General features: G+C 33.4%; 1 protein-coding gene across 7 annotated transcripts in view; it reads right to left on the bottom strand.

Annotated features, from left to right (window-relative positions):
- SSBP2 (single stranded DNA binding protein 2) overlaps positions 1-15289 on the bottom strand; it is a 516465-nt gene that overhangs the window by 37994 nt on the left and 463182 nt on the right. For all 7 annotated transcript variants that reach the window (XM_053587236.1, XM_053587295.1, XM_053587249.1 and 4 more), the window contains 2 exons: positions 7307-7373; positions 6567-6637 (listed from right to left, as the gene is read on the bottom strand). In XM_053587236.1, coding sequence (XP_053443211.1) covers positions 6567-6637; positions 7307-7373 — 138 coding nt within the window. The remainder of the gene's footprint in view (positions 1-6566; positions 6638-7306; positions 7374-15289) is intronic.

The following is a 15289-nucleotide window of genomic DNA, read 5'->3' as shown; positions in this document are numbered from 1 at the left end:
ACAATTATTTTGGCTTATGTCTTTTAAAAACTACATTAATATGTAAGATTATTGGTGCATGTTAAATGATTATGGTATGGTTGCAACTATAATTAATATTCAACATATCTTTATTAACTTCCTAATATCTTAATAGTGAACTTTCACAAATAAAACATTTCATAATCCAAAATTCTGTTTTTAAAGAAAAGATTTATTCAACATGTTTGAAATTGCCAGACCTAGAATAATGACATAAAGTCTGGGGAAAAAAACAACAATAGGTGAATCCGACACAAGAAAGTTGAATATAATAAGCTTCAGTTCACAAAATAACATACCTAACACAGAAATGCATAATATATGTAAATATACAAAAATATACTAAATCTAAAATATACTCAAAATATGTATACATGAATTACACGACTCCATAAACTTCTGTTAATACATATTATGTGCATTCAAAGGATAAAAATATATTAATGTTTTACTTTGCACATCATATTAGTTTAGTTGCCATGTGGACCAAAAGGCCAGTTTTATCATTATCATGATAATATATTTTGACATTATCAACAACCTTCATGTTTGCCTTTCTGATACCACTATTTGTCCAACTTTTTTTTTTTTCCAGACAAGGTCTTACTCTGCTGCCCAGGCTAGAGTGCAGCAGTGTCATTTTAGCTTACCGCAAAGTCAAACTCCTAGGCTCAAGTGGTCTTCCTGCCTCCCTAGTATCTGTGACTACAGGTATATACCTTTGAGCCCAGTTAATTTTTCTATTTTTGGTAAAGATGGGGTCTTGCTCTTGCTCAGGGTAGTCTCAAACTCCTGAGCTCAAGCAATCCCCCTGCCTCAGCCTCCCAGAGTGCTAGGATTACAGTTGTGAGCCAACTGTTTTGAGTACTCTTTTTCAATTTCCTTTGCTGGCTCTCTTTAAATGTTGCTTTGCTTCAAGTTCTAGTGACATTTTTTCAGTAAATACATATTTATGGATGATCTTATCTGTTACCATTTGTTCAACAACCATTTATATGTTAGAAATCCCAAATCTTTATATTTTATCTTGATGACTTTCCTAAGCTCCTAGATAAATCTTATGTTGAACTTCACAGGGGTTATTTCCATCTGGATGCTATCCACACTCAACACAACTAAAGTAAACTTGATATTACTATCTTGTGACTGAGTTTTTACACTGCATTCCTCAATCACCTTTTACATAATAGTTCAAGCTAAGAATTTCTAGGACTTCTTTGATGTCTCTTTTTTTTCAATTCCCATTCTGAATTCACTGAATTCTTTTCTATTCAATTCCCACTCAGTTACTATGGTCTATAGATTCTACTTGAAATAGTTCTTAAAATAGTGCTCTTTCCTATCATTAATCTTTGCCATTTACTGAGACTACTGTTATTTCTTAAGTGGTTTCTCTAATTAAGTCTCTCCTGCTCTGACTCTGTTTTCCACACTGCTTACAGAGCTCTCCTTCTAAAACTCAGTCTTATTCAAGTCACTTGAAATCTATTATGCCCATCAAATAAATCTAAATTCCTAGGCATGGCTTTCTGTGATTATTCTCAGCCTATCTTTCCAGTTCTAATTTCTTATAATTTTCACCTTTCATTCCCCACTCCATGCCATACCCTTTTGCCTCCTGGAGTTCTCAGGAACACACAAGAACTTTTATGCTCATGTTAACTCATCTTCCTTGGCCTATTGAGTAGAAGGCACTAAGATTACAAGGAAATAAATCAATGAGAGAAAGTCTGTTAACTTCAGAGAGTAAACCACAGCTGATAAATGAAATTGCCTAATTATATGCTGTCCTTATTGTTTCATTTATCATGTCTAGATTTGTGAGCTATGGGATAGGAGAGTGGTTTCTCTCCATATCTGAGCCACTGGTTACAGGACAGTTAATTCTTTTAACCTCTGGATCAAGTATGGTGGTGGGAGCAGCAGTGGTTTAGCACTGGGTCGCTGAGAAAAAAGACAGCTACTGGAAACAAAATCTAAATGGTAAAGTATACTAGAAATGCTTCACAAGGAAAATCTCTCTTCAGTTTTGGTCTTAGAAGATCTGTGTTTTATCAAGGAAAACATTAATTTTCCTTACAACTCTGGACATAGAAAGACATAGGTTTGAATCTCTGTTGCCACTGTCCTATTTACTCTATCTTTCTGTATGTGTGATCTTGGGCCAATAATTTTTCCAGTGATTTCCTAAACTTAATTTACTTATCTTAGAGTGATATTATCTCACTTTTAGGCTTGTTGGAGAATAAAATGAAATATAAAGCACTTATCATAGTATTTGGTTAAAGGCATGGTATTTGTGCTAAAAAATTATAGCTACTAACTCTTTAAATCACTGTTTATAAGTGACTAAACAAGTCCTCTTCTCATTAGTTTCCTTAGCACCCTCAACACTAACAGAATTACTTTCTTATTACACAAGAGTATTTCTTTTTAGACTTTTCCCATTATGTGATAATTTTCCTTTATGTATCAGTGTCTCCTATCAACAATCAATACCTTGAAGGCTGAGTATTTGTGTGTCCAGGGTTCGAATATAGTGTCTGGCACATAGTAGGCCCTCCATAAATGATGGACTAATTAAACTGAATTGTCAAAGGAAATGAGTAAGAAATTATTCAATACATATTTGATGGATTTACAAAATATTTTCATTTTCTGAATAATCTAAAACAAAGAGAAATCAGAAAGATAAGAGAGAATAACAACTTGCTTTCCAAGCGGCATCAACAAAGGCAGGATGGGAAGAGCTAATTTAGAATCACTGAATGTTAAAGCTGATTGCAACTACACAATTCCATCTGGTCTAATCTCTCTCCCAATGCAATGTTCTTGACAAAATGGCTGTTCAGACTCTGCTTGGAAAGTTTATAAAGTCTTTCCATGATTGGGCAGTTTAATTTCTAGAAAGTTCTTCCCTGTACTGAATTCTACTGTCCATCTTAGATTTGAAAATACAGAATCAGTTTACTTTCTCTTTACATGACAGCCCATCATGTATTTCAACCTCACCATTTCCCTGCCCTAATTATTTCATTTGGAAGTCATATGTTCCTACTTGTCTATAAATTATTTACCCTTCAGATATCCAAAGAAACTAGATCTAGCTGGGTAGTTTTGGTGAATTTTTACATTAATCACATGGCACTTGTTGAGCTTAAGAACACAAGTTAGCTAAGTATATCTTATTACAAAATCAACTAGAAAAATAACTTCAAATATGTTATTAGAAAATATATTCTGGGTGGCACCTGTGGCTCAAGGAGTAGGGCGCCGGTCCCATATGCCAGAGGTGGTGGGTTCAAACCCACCCCCGGCCAAAAACCACAAAAAAAAAAAAAAAAAAAAAAGAAAATATATTCTTTTCTTCACTAAATAGGTAATTTTGCTTTTCTATTAAAAGGACACTAATACCATTGTGCTCAAATCTAAAATAAATTATGGCATGGGAAAATATGCCTGGATTTGGGCAAATTTATTTTTTCGTCCACACAGTGTTAATCATATTTCACTATGTTCTATCTGTACACTATGCCTAAATCAACATAATCCCAAAATCATTATATTATATATATATATTTCTTTGTTTTAGGAATTCAATTGTTCTAATAGATAATTACTGGTTTTATTCACTACATTATTGTCAAAAAATTATGGAGGTAATATCTATGATAAAAAAAGAGATGTATACTTTGTGCATAAAGCTGGAGAAAATATTCAGAGACTTTTTCTTAAAAAGGCAGATACTTCAGCTCTTTGCTGGTTATCTATATGATTAAATGTCTGTTATGAAAGTTGATTTTTCCTTTATCTTTCAAGAAACAAAGTGAACCTTCATTATAAATTTCACAGTTTATAATTCATGTTTACGTATTTTATATACCAGGTGTTATGAAATAAACATGTCATCATTCCAAATGATTTTACCTTATGTTTTTCCTATTGTACCATTTATATGAATGATTCCTATTTCCATTTAAATGCATATGTATAAATAATTTTCTTTAATCCTTTCATTTTTTTATATTATGATTTAAAAAAGCTTTTGTAGGTAGTTGTAGTTTCTGAGGTAAATTCATACCAGAACACTTTGTTTCCATATTATATAGAATCGATAGCAAGGACACTGCTAATCCAAATGGAATAAATAAAATTTCTTTAACTTTAAAAATACCAATTAAGAATTCAGAATTACAAACTTGGTTATTAAAACTCAACAGAAAGAGAAGTTTCTTATATTCTGCTATAATTTACTTATAATATTAAACATGTAAACAAATAACTATTTATAACATAAATTACTAAAATGTGTATGCTTTTTATTTCTACATTTTCAAGTGAGTTCTAAGTGTCCACACAGCTTAGGTAAGCATTGGCATACCCGTTTAAATAATGCAAAACTAACTCTTAAATCAGACAGTTATTAAAGTATTAAAATTTAATACTAATAATAGTCTGAGAATGACTAAAGTTTAAAGAGCTATTAGCTAAAAAAATAAGTGAACTGAGTGAAAAATAATAATGAAATTATAGGCATGAAGTTTTTTTTTTTTTTGAGACAGAGTTTCACTATGTTGCCCTCAGTAGAGTACTGTGGCATCACAGCTCACAGCAACTTCAAACTTTGGCCTTAAGCAATTCTCTTGTCTCAGCCTCCCAAGTAGCTGGGACTATAGGTATCTGCCACAATGCCTGGCTATCTTTTTGTTGTTATTGTTGCTGTTGTAGTTGTCATTGTTGTTTGGCAGGCCCGGGCCAGGTTCTAACCTGCCAACCCCAGTATATGTGGCCAGCGCCCTAACCATTGAGCTATGGGCGCCAAGCTCACCATAGGTAGAGCGCTGTGGCATCACAGCTCACAGCAACCTCCAACTCCAGGGCTCAAGCAATTCTCCTGCCTCCACCTCCCAAGTAGCTGGGACTACAGGTGCCCGCCACAACACCCGGCTATTTTTTGGTTGCAGCTGTCATTGTTGTTTGGCAGGCCTGGGCTGGATTCGAACCCACCAGCTCCGGTCTATGTGGCTGGAGCCTTAGCCGCTTGAGCCACAGGCACCAAACCTCATAAATTTTTTAATATACAATCTATTTAAAATGTATCTAAAGAAAATCTTTTGAAAAAAATCCTTGCAGTTCTGTACAGCTAAACCTGTTGGCCTAGTTTAATAAAACTAAAAGTACTAAAAAATAAATAAATAAATAAAAAATAAAAGTACTATAGAGATCTTATATATTCTAAGTGCTATTAAGAACTTAATGATGGTTGGTTAATATATAATCATCATTCCTAATATGTGTACAAGTAGGGAAGAGTAATTTAAATATCTAAATTAGAGTTTTATAAGGTCTTAAGAAAATATACAGTAAAGAAGTGAGCCTAAATAAAAGAAATTGTTTTATTCTGGCTTTGGGGTTGCGACTTGTATTTATGTGGCCCATTTGCTCCTCTTTCATTGGAACCATATTTATGTAGTATATAGGGTTTTTTTTCCTTATAATATAGAATTTCTGAAAAATTTGATTATATGAGCTTCATATTTCAATACAGTTAGTATATATTATTGTATGCTGGTCAGAAACATATAATACATATATGCAATACAAACACATAATACAACATAAGTTTGTGTGTAGGTCTAAGTCACACTATTTACGTGTTGAATTCTTAATTCTTTGACTCCTTTGGGAGCACTATCGAACATGAATCGAATTTTTTTAAAGTAGATATATGAAACAAGTTCCTCAAAGTGTCACTTATAGTTCTCATCTTGGAAGGGAAAAATAAATACATTCATTCTTTCATTCAGGCTTATGACATGCTAACCTTAGTTTCTTTGAAAAACATTATAAAATTAATTTCTACTCCAAGTAATTTTCTCAAGAGAGTCAAAAAGGATGTTTTAACTAAAATAAATGATATCTTTGAAGAAAATGCTTAAAATTTCACCAACAGTTAAGATAGGTTCACCTTTAGTATATACTTCTAGGAAATTTTGATAGAGAACTGCTAACATCTGATGTATACTGGTAGCATTGTGCCTGTTCGGTAAGATCCTTTTTAATGTTTATTTCTAAATGATTTTCTGCTATTTTCCTGTGCTATAAAGAAATTTGGTTGTATATAATAAACTATCAATGGCACTCTTTAAAAGATTCATAGAAATATATTTTATGCTTATCCTATTTAATATTTTCAATCAACTGGGTTTTATCTAACTTAACCACTTCCTCAGCATAACTAAGAAAAGGGTAATAGTTATTTCTTTGTAACAATTACTAGAATGTATTTCACTACACTGTTGTTTTCTCCAGAAAAGTAACTAAAGGCTTATACAACAACATCTTGTTAAAATATGGTTTGTTGTTACATCAATTTAGACATGTCACAGATGTTCTGCCCTCCAGAGTGTAGGACGACCTTCTATCAAGACGATCTTCTATCAAAACTTTATGCGTATTACTCAAAGATGGCAAATAACATTGTTCATATAGGATGAAGGCAAAAAGCTCAGCATCTAGCTTTCTGCACCAATTATTTTATTTACCTGTGGTCCTAAGGGCACCATTCCTCTTGGAGGAGTCATTCTCTGCATTGGTCCACCCATATTTGGATGTCCTAAAAGAAGGATGATGATATTAGCAATGAAATGAGCCGGAGTGCTAAAGCCCGGGGTTAGCGGCCCTCTGCCTGCGGGGTGTTACAGTGGTGTTGTCCATGGCCACTTTTCTACCTCTTCTCAGCTCCTACCCACTGTCTCCATAAGTTTTTATTGAAATATTCTTCCTATTCTGTGTTGAATTAATTATTTCACATCATTTGTGTCTCCTTCCATGGGACAGTGCAATACAGTCTTACATCTCTGTGGTACCTAAACAAATATCTCTAAGGAAGGACCTGATTTGGGGGGATAGTTAAAGTGATCAAGTTGCTTGCTACTTAGCACCCTCTTTTCTTCTGCTCCTCTTTCAGGTGGACTAACCTCTCTATCAGAAAAAGGCAGAGAAACTCATAAGTGATATATTAAAATTATTTAGCTTCCCACTTGTTGAAGCTATGTAATAGGTCTTAGAAGTTATTAATTAAAATATGGATTTTTGATATTTATGTATTCAGTTTCTTATGTTATCACCACACTACTATGCAAATGTCATTGGACCAGATTATCTGCAAAAATGCAAGAGGTTTAATTATGAAAGATATATATATATAACAAAACTTTTCTTAAAAAATGAATCAATTCCTCTGTGGTTTATACATCATTTTCCTTTATTTTAGAGGAGTCACCTTGTTGTCGTGTCGGGTCCATTCCGCTGGGGAGTAATGGCTGACTTCCTGGGACACCACCAAGTGCCTAGTAATTTATTAAAACAAAATAAAAAGCAACATTGTAACTTTCATAAAAATAAGCACTTTAACAATTCTTATTTAAATTTCTATAATTATAGAAAGCATTTGAGTATTTCTCAAGATTTCTTATATTTCACATTCAAAAATTTTTAGGTCTCTATACCATGTATAAATATTTATTTATTTAAATAGACAGAGCTCACTCTGTTGACCTCATCACAGCTCACAGCAACCTCAAACTCTTGGGCTCAGGGGATCCCCTTGCCTCAGCCTCCCAAGTAGCTGGGACTGCAGGTGCCCACTATAACGCCTGGCTAGTTTTTCTGTTTTTAGGAGCGACAGGGTCTCACTTTTGCTCAGGCTGGTCTTGAACTCCTGAACTCAAGGGATCCATCTGCCTCAGCCTCCCAGAGTGTTAGGATTACAAGTGCAAGCCACCACTCCTGGCCTTGTGTAAGATTTTTGTTTGTTTGTTTTTGGCTGGGGCTGGGTTTGAACCTACCACCTCCAGCATATGGGGCCAGTGCCCTACTCCTTTGAGCCACAGGCACCGCCCTTGTGTAAGTTTTTTGTTTTAAAACAATTCTCTTTGTCCAATTTTTTGGCAAATAAAATAACTATCTTGGGGAACGAAAATCTTTGCAAAAACTGTCCTATTTTCCCTGAGAAATATAATGCCTTTTCCAAAAATTAATTTACTAAGGATATGAAATAACTAATTTTACTTCTTAAATGTAAACTTTCTACTTCTACAGAATATTTTACTCATTTGGGATTACAATAATAGCAGCAAGACTAAAATGCCAAAGAACCGATTTTTTTTTTTGTAGTCACATTTTCCCTAAGAAACTATTTAGAAAAGTAATACTTCAATTAAGTTCAAACAATTTGGCTATATGGGAAAGGCAATCAGAACTTTAAAAAGATGGATATTAACAGGTTTTGTTTTATGCTAGGGTACATACTGAATCACAAGTTTCTCACAGTTGCCTGAGCAGCATTTAGATCTGGATTAAAGTGTAAACAACTTAAACAAGCTGATCTGTTAAGTACGTATGAATACATATATACACACAATCCTGACAACTGGTGAGAATGTTTATGAAGATTGACAGTTCACTAATTTAACTTAAGGCAGGACAATCCTATATAGTTAGTTATAATATTCAAATATTTCAAAATAAATTTAACATTAAAAAACTTACATATTCAGATCAGAATTGTTTCCTTAATTGTTACCATTTGGAATGCAGTAGAGAGTTAACATTTCTTAAGCCAATTTTGTAATTTCTTGAATTTTTTTGCTTACGAGCACATCCAATACATATTTATTGAGTTCCTACTAGATGATCTATTCTCTACTCACTTCTCCAGCCTAATTTCTTCCCATTGCCATACTCATATTCTAACTTCCAGCCATGACAAACTTCTTTTTTTATATTTATTTATTTTTATTAAACCATAGCTGTGTACATTAGTATGATCGTGGGGCACCATACACTTGGTTCACAGATTGTTTGACACATTTTCATCACATTAGTAACATAGCTTTTGTAGCATTTTCTTACTTATTTTGCTTCTTTAATTATTTTTTCAATCAACAATTAAATGTCAACCATTAAAAACAAGGAGTAATTTTGACTTTCAAGTCTCATTACTTAAGAAATATATTTCATAAAGCTATTGCTGACATAGTGGTTCCTCTGGTGGATCTGAAAAAAGTACATTGAAAATCTTCTGGAAAGGATTCACCATTCTAGATGCCAGGAGGAATATTTGTGATTTATGAGAAGAGGTCAAAATGTCAACATTAGCAGGAATTTGGAAGAAGTTGATTCCAGGTCTTATGGATGATTTTAAGAAGTTCAAGACTTTGGAGGAAGTCACTGCAGGTGAGGTGGAAACAGCAAGAGAATTCAAATTGGAAGTGGAACCTGAAGACGTGACCAAATTGGTTTCTAGCATCACCTGGTGAAGATCCCTTGGACGCTGTTGATATGGCAAGACAGGATTCAGAATATTACATAAACTTAGTTGATAAAACAGTGGCAAGTTGATAAAACAATGGCAAAAAAAACTTCAATTTTGAAAGAAGTTCTGCTTCCTCACCTTTCTCAGCCTTCACAGAATTGAAGAGTTAGGGGCTTCCTCTGGATGAGGCTTTGGTGTAAGGAAATGCTGTGTTTTGATCTATCTAGACCACTACAATTTTCTTCGTATCAGCAATAAGTCTGTTTGCTTCCTTACTACCTTGTGTTCACTAGAGGAGCACTTTCAATTTTTTTCAAGAACTTTTGCTTTGCTTTTGCAACTTTGGCTAACTCGGACAAAGAGGCCCTGCTTTTTTTGGTCTCTCACGGGTTTTGACATGTTTTTTTCACTAGGGTTAATCATTTCTAGCTTTTGATTTAAAATGACAGATGAGTGATTCTTCCTTTCATTGGAACACATAGAGCAGCGGTTCTCAACGTGTGGGTCGTGACTACTTTGTAACAATGAAAATACACCAGGCATTAGGAAGGTTGAGAACCACTGACTTAGAGGCTATTGTAGGTAATTAATCGGCCTAATTTCAATATTGTTGTGTCTCAGGAAATACAGTGGCCTGAGGAGAGGTCAAGAAGTGGAGGAAGAGCTGGTTAATGCAGCAGTCAAAACACACACTACATTTATCTATTAAGTTTGCCAAACTTAAAGATAAGTTTACCATTATCTATTAAGTTTGTCAGTTCATGTGGCCCCACAAATATTATAATAGTAACATCAAAGATCACTGGTCACAGATCACCATAACAGATATAATAATAATGAAAAAGTATGAAATATTGTGGGATTTACCAAAATAAAATAGAGACACAAAGTGAACACATGCTGTTGGATAAATGGTACCAATCAACTTGCTTTAGACAGGGCTCCCATAAGTCTTCCATTTCTAAAAAATGCAATATTTGAGAAGAACAAAATAAGTTATACCTGTGTATTTCCTTGAATATCATTATATATTCCATTCATAGATATTAAATGCCCACTGCTGATGAAAAAGAGTGAATTTCTCAATGATTTTAAGATTTAATTCAGTTAAAAAAAATTTTTTTTTGAGATAGAGCCTTACTATGTTGCCCTCGATAGGGTGCTATGGTGTCACAGCTCACAGCAACCTCAAACTCTTGGGCTAAAGAGAGTTTTAGTTTTGTCTCAGCCTCCCCAGTAGCTGGGACTATAGGTGCCCACCACAACATCCAGCTAATTTTTTGTGGTTGTTTGTTTTTTTGTCATTGTTGTTTGGCAGGCCTGGGCCGGGTTCAAACAAGCCAGCCCCGGTGTATGTGGCTGACACCCTAGCCACTGAGCTACAGGTGCCGAGCTGTCAGTTAATAATTTTGATCTACTAATTTATCTTAGGTCCCTCCACTGATATAAAATGAAACAGAATTAAATAAGCAAGGAATAATTGAGTGAGAAGAAATGTTAGAAATACTGAGTCTATTTTCATTTTACAGGTAAGAAAACCAAAGCCAAGAAAGGCTAAGTGACGCTAAAAGTAATGCATTTTTAGTTTTGGGGTCTAAGATGCTTTTTAGGACATATTTATGTCCTTGCAACAATACGACTGTCATTGTGTTTCTTTAAAAAGGCTTACTGGCCTGGCACAATGGCTCCTGCCTGTAATCCTAACACTTTGGTTGGCTGGGGTGGGGGCATTGCCTGAGGCCAGGAGCTCGAGACCAGCCTGAGCAATACATAGAGACCCTGTCTCTATACAAAATAGAAAAATAAGCTCGGTGTGGTGGCATGCACCTGTAGTCTCAGCTACAGGAGGCTGAGGCAGGAGGATTGCTTGAGCCCAGGAGTTCAAGACTGCAGTGAACTATGACCATGCCACTACACTTCTGGCTATGAGAGACCCTGAGCTATGACAGAGACTCTGCCTTAAAAAAAAAAAAATAGCAGTATCAATACCAAAGAATGAAATTTACTGTAGGAAGGTGTTTGATGTTCTTTTCTATAGCACAACTCACCTTTTGACTTACATATTTACTTATTTACTTATTTTTCTTTTCTTTATATCTGAATCATAGCAACTGCACTATTTAATCTAATAGCTCTTTGTCATGAAATTCAGGTCCTTAGTCACACTAGTCACATTTCAAGTGCTCAAAGCAATCTAAGTACTAAAGCTACAGCATATTGACAATGCAGGTATAAAACATTTTGATCATCCCAGAAAAGTTCTATTGGACAATGCTGCATTAGAATGTCATCTCCATAAGAAGAGGGATTTCTGTTCGTTTATTCACTGCCATAGCCTCACATCTACAATGATGCCTGGCACAGAGTAAATCTCAACAAGTATCTGTTGGATGATGGAGTATTTCTGAGAGAGATTTCATATAGCCCCATGAAGTTTCTAACCAAATATATGGCAATGAATTCTTTGTATTGGCTTATATTTAAAAAGGTCATATCTATGATAAAATGACTATAAGAGGTATGTTTTGGTAAAAGAAGTGCATACTGTATGAAAACCCACCATATTTAACTTAATTTAAACTGGGTAAGATATACTGAATTCACTACGTAAACTTTTCTTGATTTGGGAAAGATAATAAAATTTTTTTGTCAGACACATTAACTTTGTTAATTTTCTACCTAAGGAGGTAGAAAATAACTGGAAAACAGACACATTATCACAGGATAAACTCAAAATTCAAAAACATAAGGAAATAACATTTTTAATACTATCTCGTTGGATTTCAAATAATAACGTAAACGTTAGTATAATTAACATAATAACAAAAAAATAAGAAAATCTCAATGATAGAAAGGCTTATTTTGAACTGGCAAAAAAGAACTACTTTATGCTTTTCATCATTAACCACTAATTTATATTAAAAAGGTATAAAATATTCAATTTTTATTTTTTTTATTATTTTATTTATTTTTATTTTTTGTAGAGACAGAGTCTCATTTTATGGCCCTCGGTAGAGTCTCACACAGCTCACAGCAACATCCAACTCCTGGGCTTAAGCGATTCTCTTGCCTTAGCCTCCCGAGTAGCTGGGACTATAGGCGCCCGCCACAACGCCCGGCTAAATATTCAATTTTTAAAGAGGAGAGTCACTAATGTCCTCCTCCTTACACTTTCAGCTATAAGAGTCCAATTATTTACCAATATAGAACATATTTCTCTCTGTATAGCTGAAATATTTCTTATGTTTTCATTTCATCATTAAACAAAAGTCAAATTCTCCATGTAAAATATTTTAGAAAGATAGAAAATTGTTGGTAAAGAATATGCTAAGTAGCATTTATCCTGAATGAGAGAATATGTAAGAAAAAGTATGAAGTTTGTTTGAAATATAGGGACCTTGGTTATACAGAATATAGTAAATTTACTTTCAGTATATAAGTAAATGTCTCAGCTTTTTTTCTGACTTAGTATCTGTTGATATTTTCCCTATCTGAAAAGTTATAGAAAAAAATCTTCAAAAAATTAATTTGCTTATACTTACCATTCATTATGTATTCATCTTGTAAGAATTATACATTCAATATTAATAAAAGATAATCCTATATATTGATTATAATTGAATAATGAAACATCTATATTTTATTTATCTATGTATATAATTAACTAATGTTTTTCTAATTGTAAATGGAATACCTGTTCAATGCAAACTTTAAAAATATAAAAATTTTAGAAAGGAAAATAGTTCATAATCCCATCAACTAGAAATAAAGGATAGGGACATTACAGTCTTTTTGACAAATGTGTGCAAGTGTAAGTATCGGGGGAGGGATTAGTGAGGGAAAGGCTCTGAGTTTGTACATTTGCCTAGGAGAGGTAATATACTAACATGTTTTGTGCTTTCTTTTTTATATTTGGTAACAGATTATGAACACTTTACCATCTGAATAAATTTAATTTTACAGCACGCCTTTTAATACATGCATATTATTTCATTATTTAAATATCTCATTATTTAACCACTCATCTATTAACAAAAAGATATCTTTGAGGGCTTCAGTAGATTGATCAGATATAGTGTGCTTTTGGAATACCAAATTCAACTTTAGAGTTTAAAACAGACAACAGAATTATCAATGTGCTATACAACTCATATATCTGTTGACAGGGTTTCAATCCAAGTTATCTGCTGACAAGAAAGAGTATAAATATTCAAAACTGTACAGGATCAATAAATCAACAGTTTATTCTTGGTGTTATTCATCTCATTAACAGGCTTAATTTCCCCAACATAGCATCGAATGAATACTGTAAACTTTTCTGATTAGACATTTTATCCATGAGAAGGATAAAGACCTGCTCTATTACAGATGTTTCAACACCAAGGACCCCTTCTGAGTGCTAAAGCAATTCCAGTGTAAAATCATAAAGTTAAATATATTTTGTGGACTTAATTTCTATTTCATATCTTTCCTCACATATGTTGATTCCCTGCTATATTGCATATTTTTGTACCCCTTCCTTTATTTTTTTAGCCTAGTGATATTATACCACATTCCAAACACCCAGTCCTATAAATATACAAAGAACATACATCATTATGGATTTAATCTAAAACCACAAAATATTTTCAAAACAACTTAAAGTAAAATCTGTAGTCTAATAATTAGTAATTATGAAATGTGAAGAATTTATTTAGTAAAAGAATGCCTTTTACATGTTCAAAATGACTAGTCAAAACCAGTGAAGAGGTTAATATTTCACTTTCTATTTTCTTAGATATAATCTATTAGTGAAACCAAATGTCGTTAATCAATTTCAATGAAAACTAAATTAAAAATATTTTAACACATTTTTGTTTTTATGTACATTATTCTAATTAATCACCAAAAATAGTTCTGCCAACTCCAATGATTACATAATGAAACAGAAGATGTCTGTGGCTTAAAGCTCCTGCTAAATAGGTTAAACATTTCCTAAAATAATAATATTAAAGCAATTGTTTAAAAAATAATATAAATGTAAATTATAAATCTGGATGATAAACAGCTGAGTTAATGAAGTTTAAATGTGTGTATGTGTTGGAGGGGAAGGGACAGCAAAAGTTGAGCACTTAAGAGTACAATTATTTAAAAAATATATTTTAGGCAAAAACTGTTTAAAATTCTTGAAGAAAAAGAGCCTGTATAAAACATACTTGTTTTTTTTTTTTTTTGCAGTTTCTGGCCGGGGCTGGGTTTGAACCCGCCACCTCCAGCGTCCTACTCCTTTGAGCCACAGGCACCGCCCTAAAACATACATGTTTTTAAAAAGTTTCAAAAATCTAGATTTATAATTTCACATTCCCATCACCAACTTCTTCCTAAAAGTGTCTTACATTTTGTTACTTTCTGTAGATAAGGAACATAGGATAGTATCATATACATGGCAGGCATTTCAATATGTCAAATGAATGCGATTCTAATAATTTTATCACATTTTCATCATTGATGACATAACACATGGCTTTAAAGGAATTCTAATAACACACTTAAAAAGAATTTCACATTTCCCTAATTCAAACTTTTAGAAACCTCCTATACCTAGCTATTGATGGAGTGCTAGAAAAACCATGCAGCTTCCAATAAAAGATTTCCTATACATATGTAATATACAAAGGTATATTTGTAATATATGTAATATACAAACCTTCTATACCTATGTAATATGCAAAGCTATAGATAAGATGTCAGAAAAAGCATAAAGCCTCCAATAAAACGGCAAATTTCTGCCCTTTAAAAAGAAATTTAAAAGATCCAGGTACCTATAGCAGTAGATCTTACTGTCAACATATATAGGTTCACCCACAGAGAAAATAAAATTTCCATCTGTTGGAACACTTGGCATCTATGCACTTCTTTCCTATTTCATGCCATGCCTCTCTGGCCCTATGTACTGAAGGCATGTTCAAG

Source organism: Nycticebus coucang, chromosome 1, assembly GCF_027406575.1.
Source record: "Nycticebus coucang isolate mNycCou1 chromosome 1, mNycCou1.pri, whole genome shotgun sequence".
Classification (NCBI taxonomy): Eukaryota; Metazoa; Chordata; class Mammalia; order Primates; family Lorisidae; genus Nycticebus; species Nycticebus coucang.
This window is presented reverse-complemented; position numbering and strand designations above follow the sequence as displayed.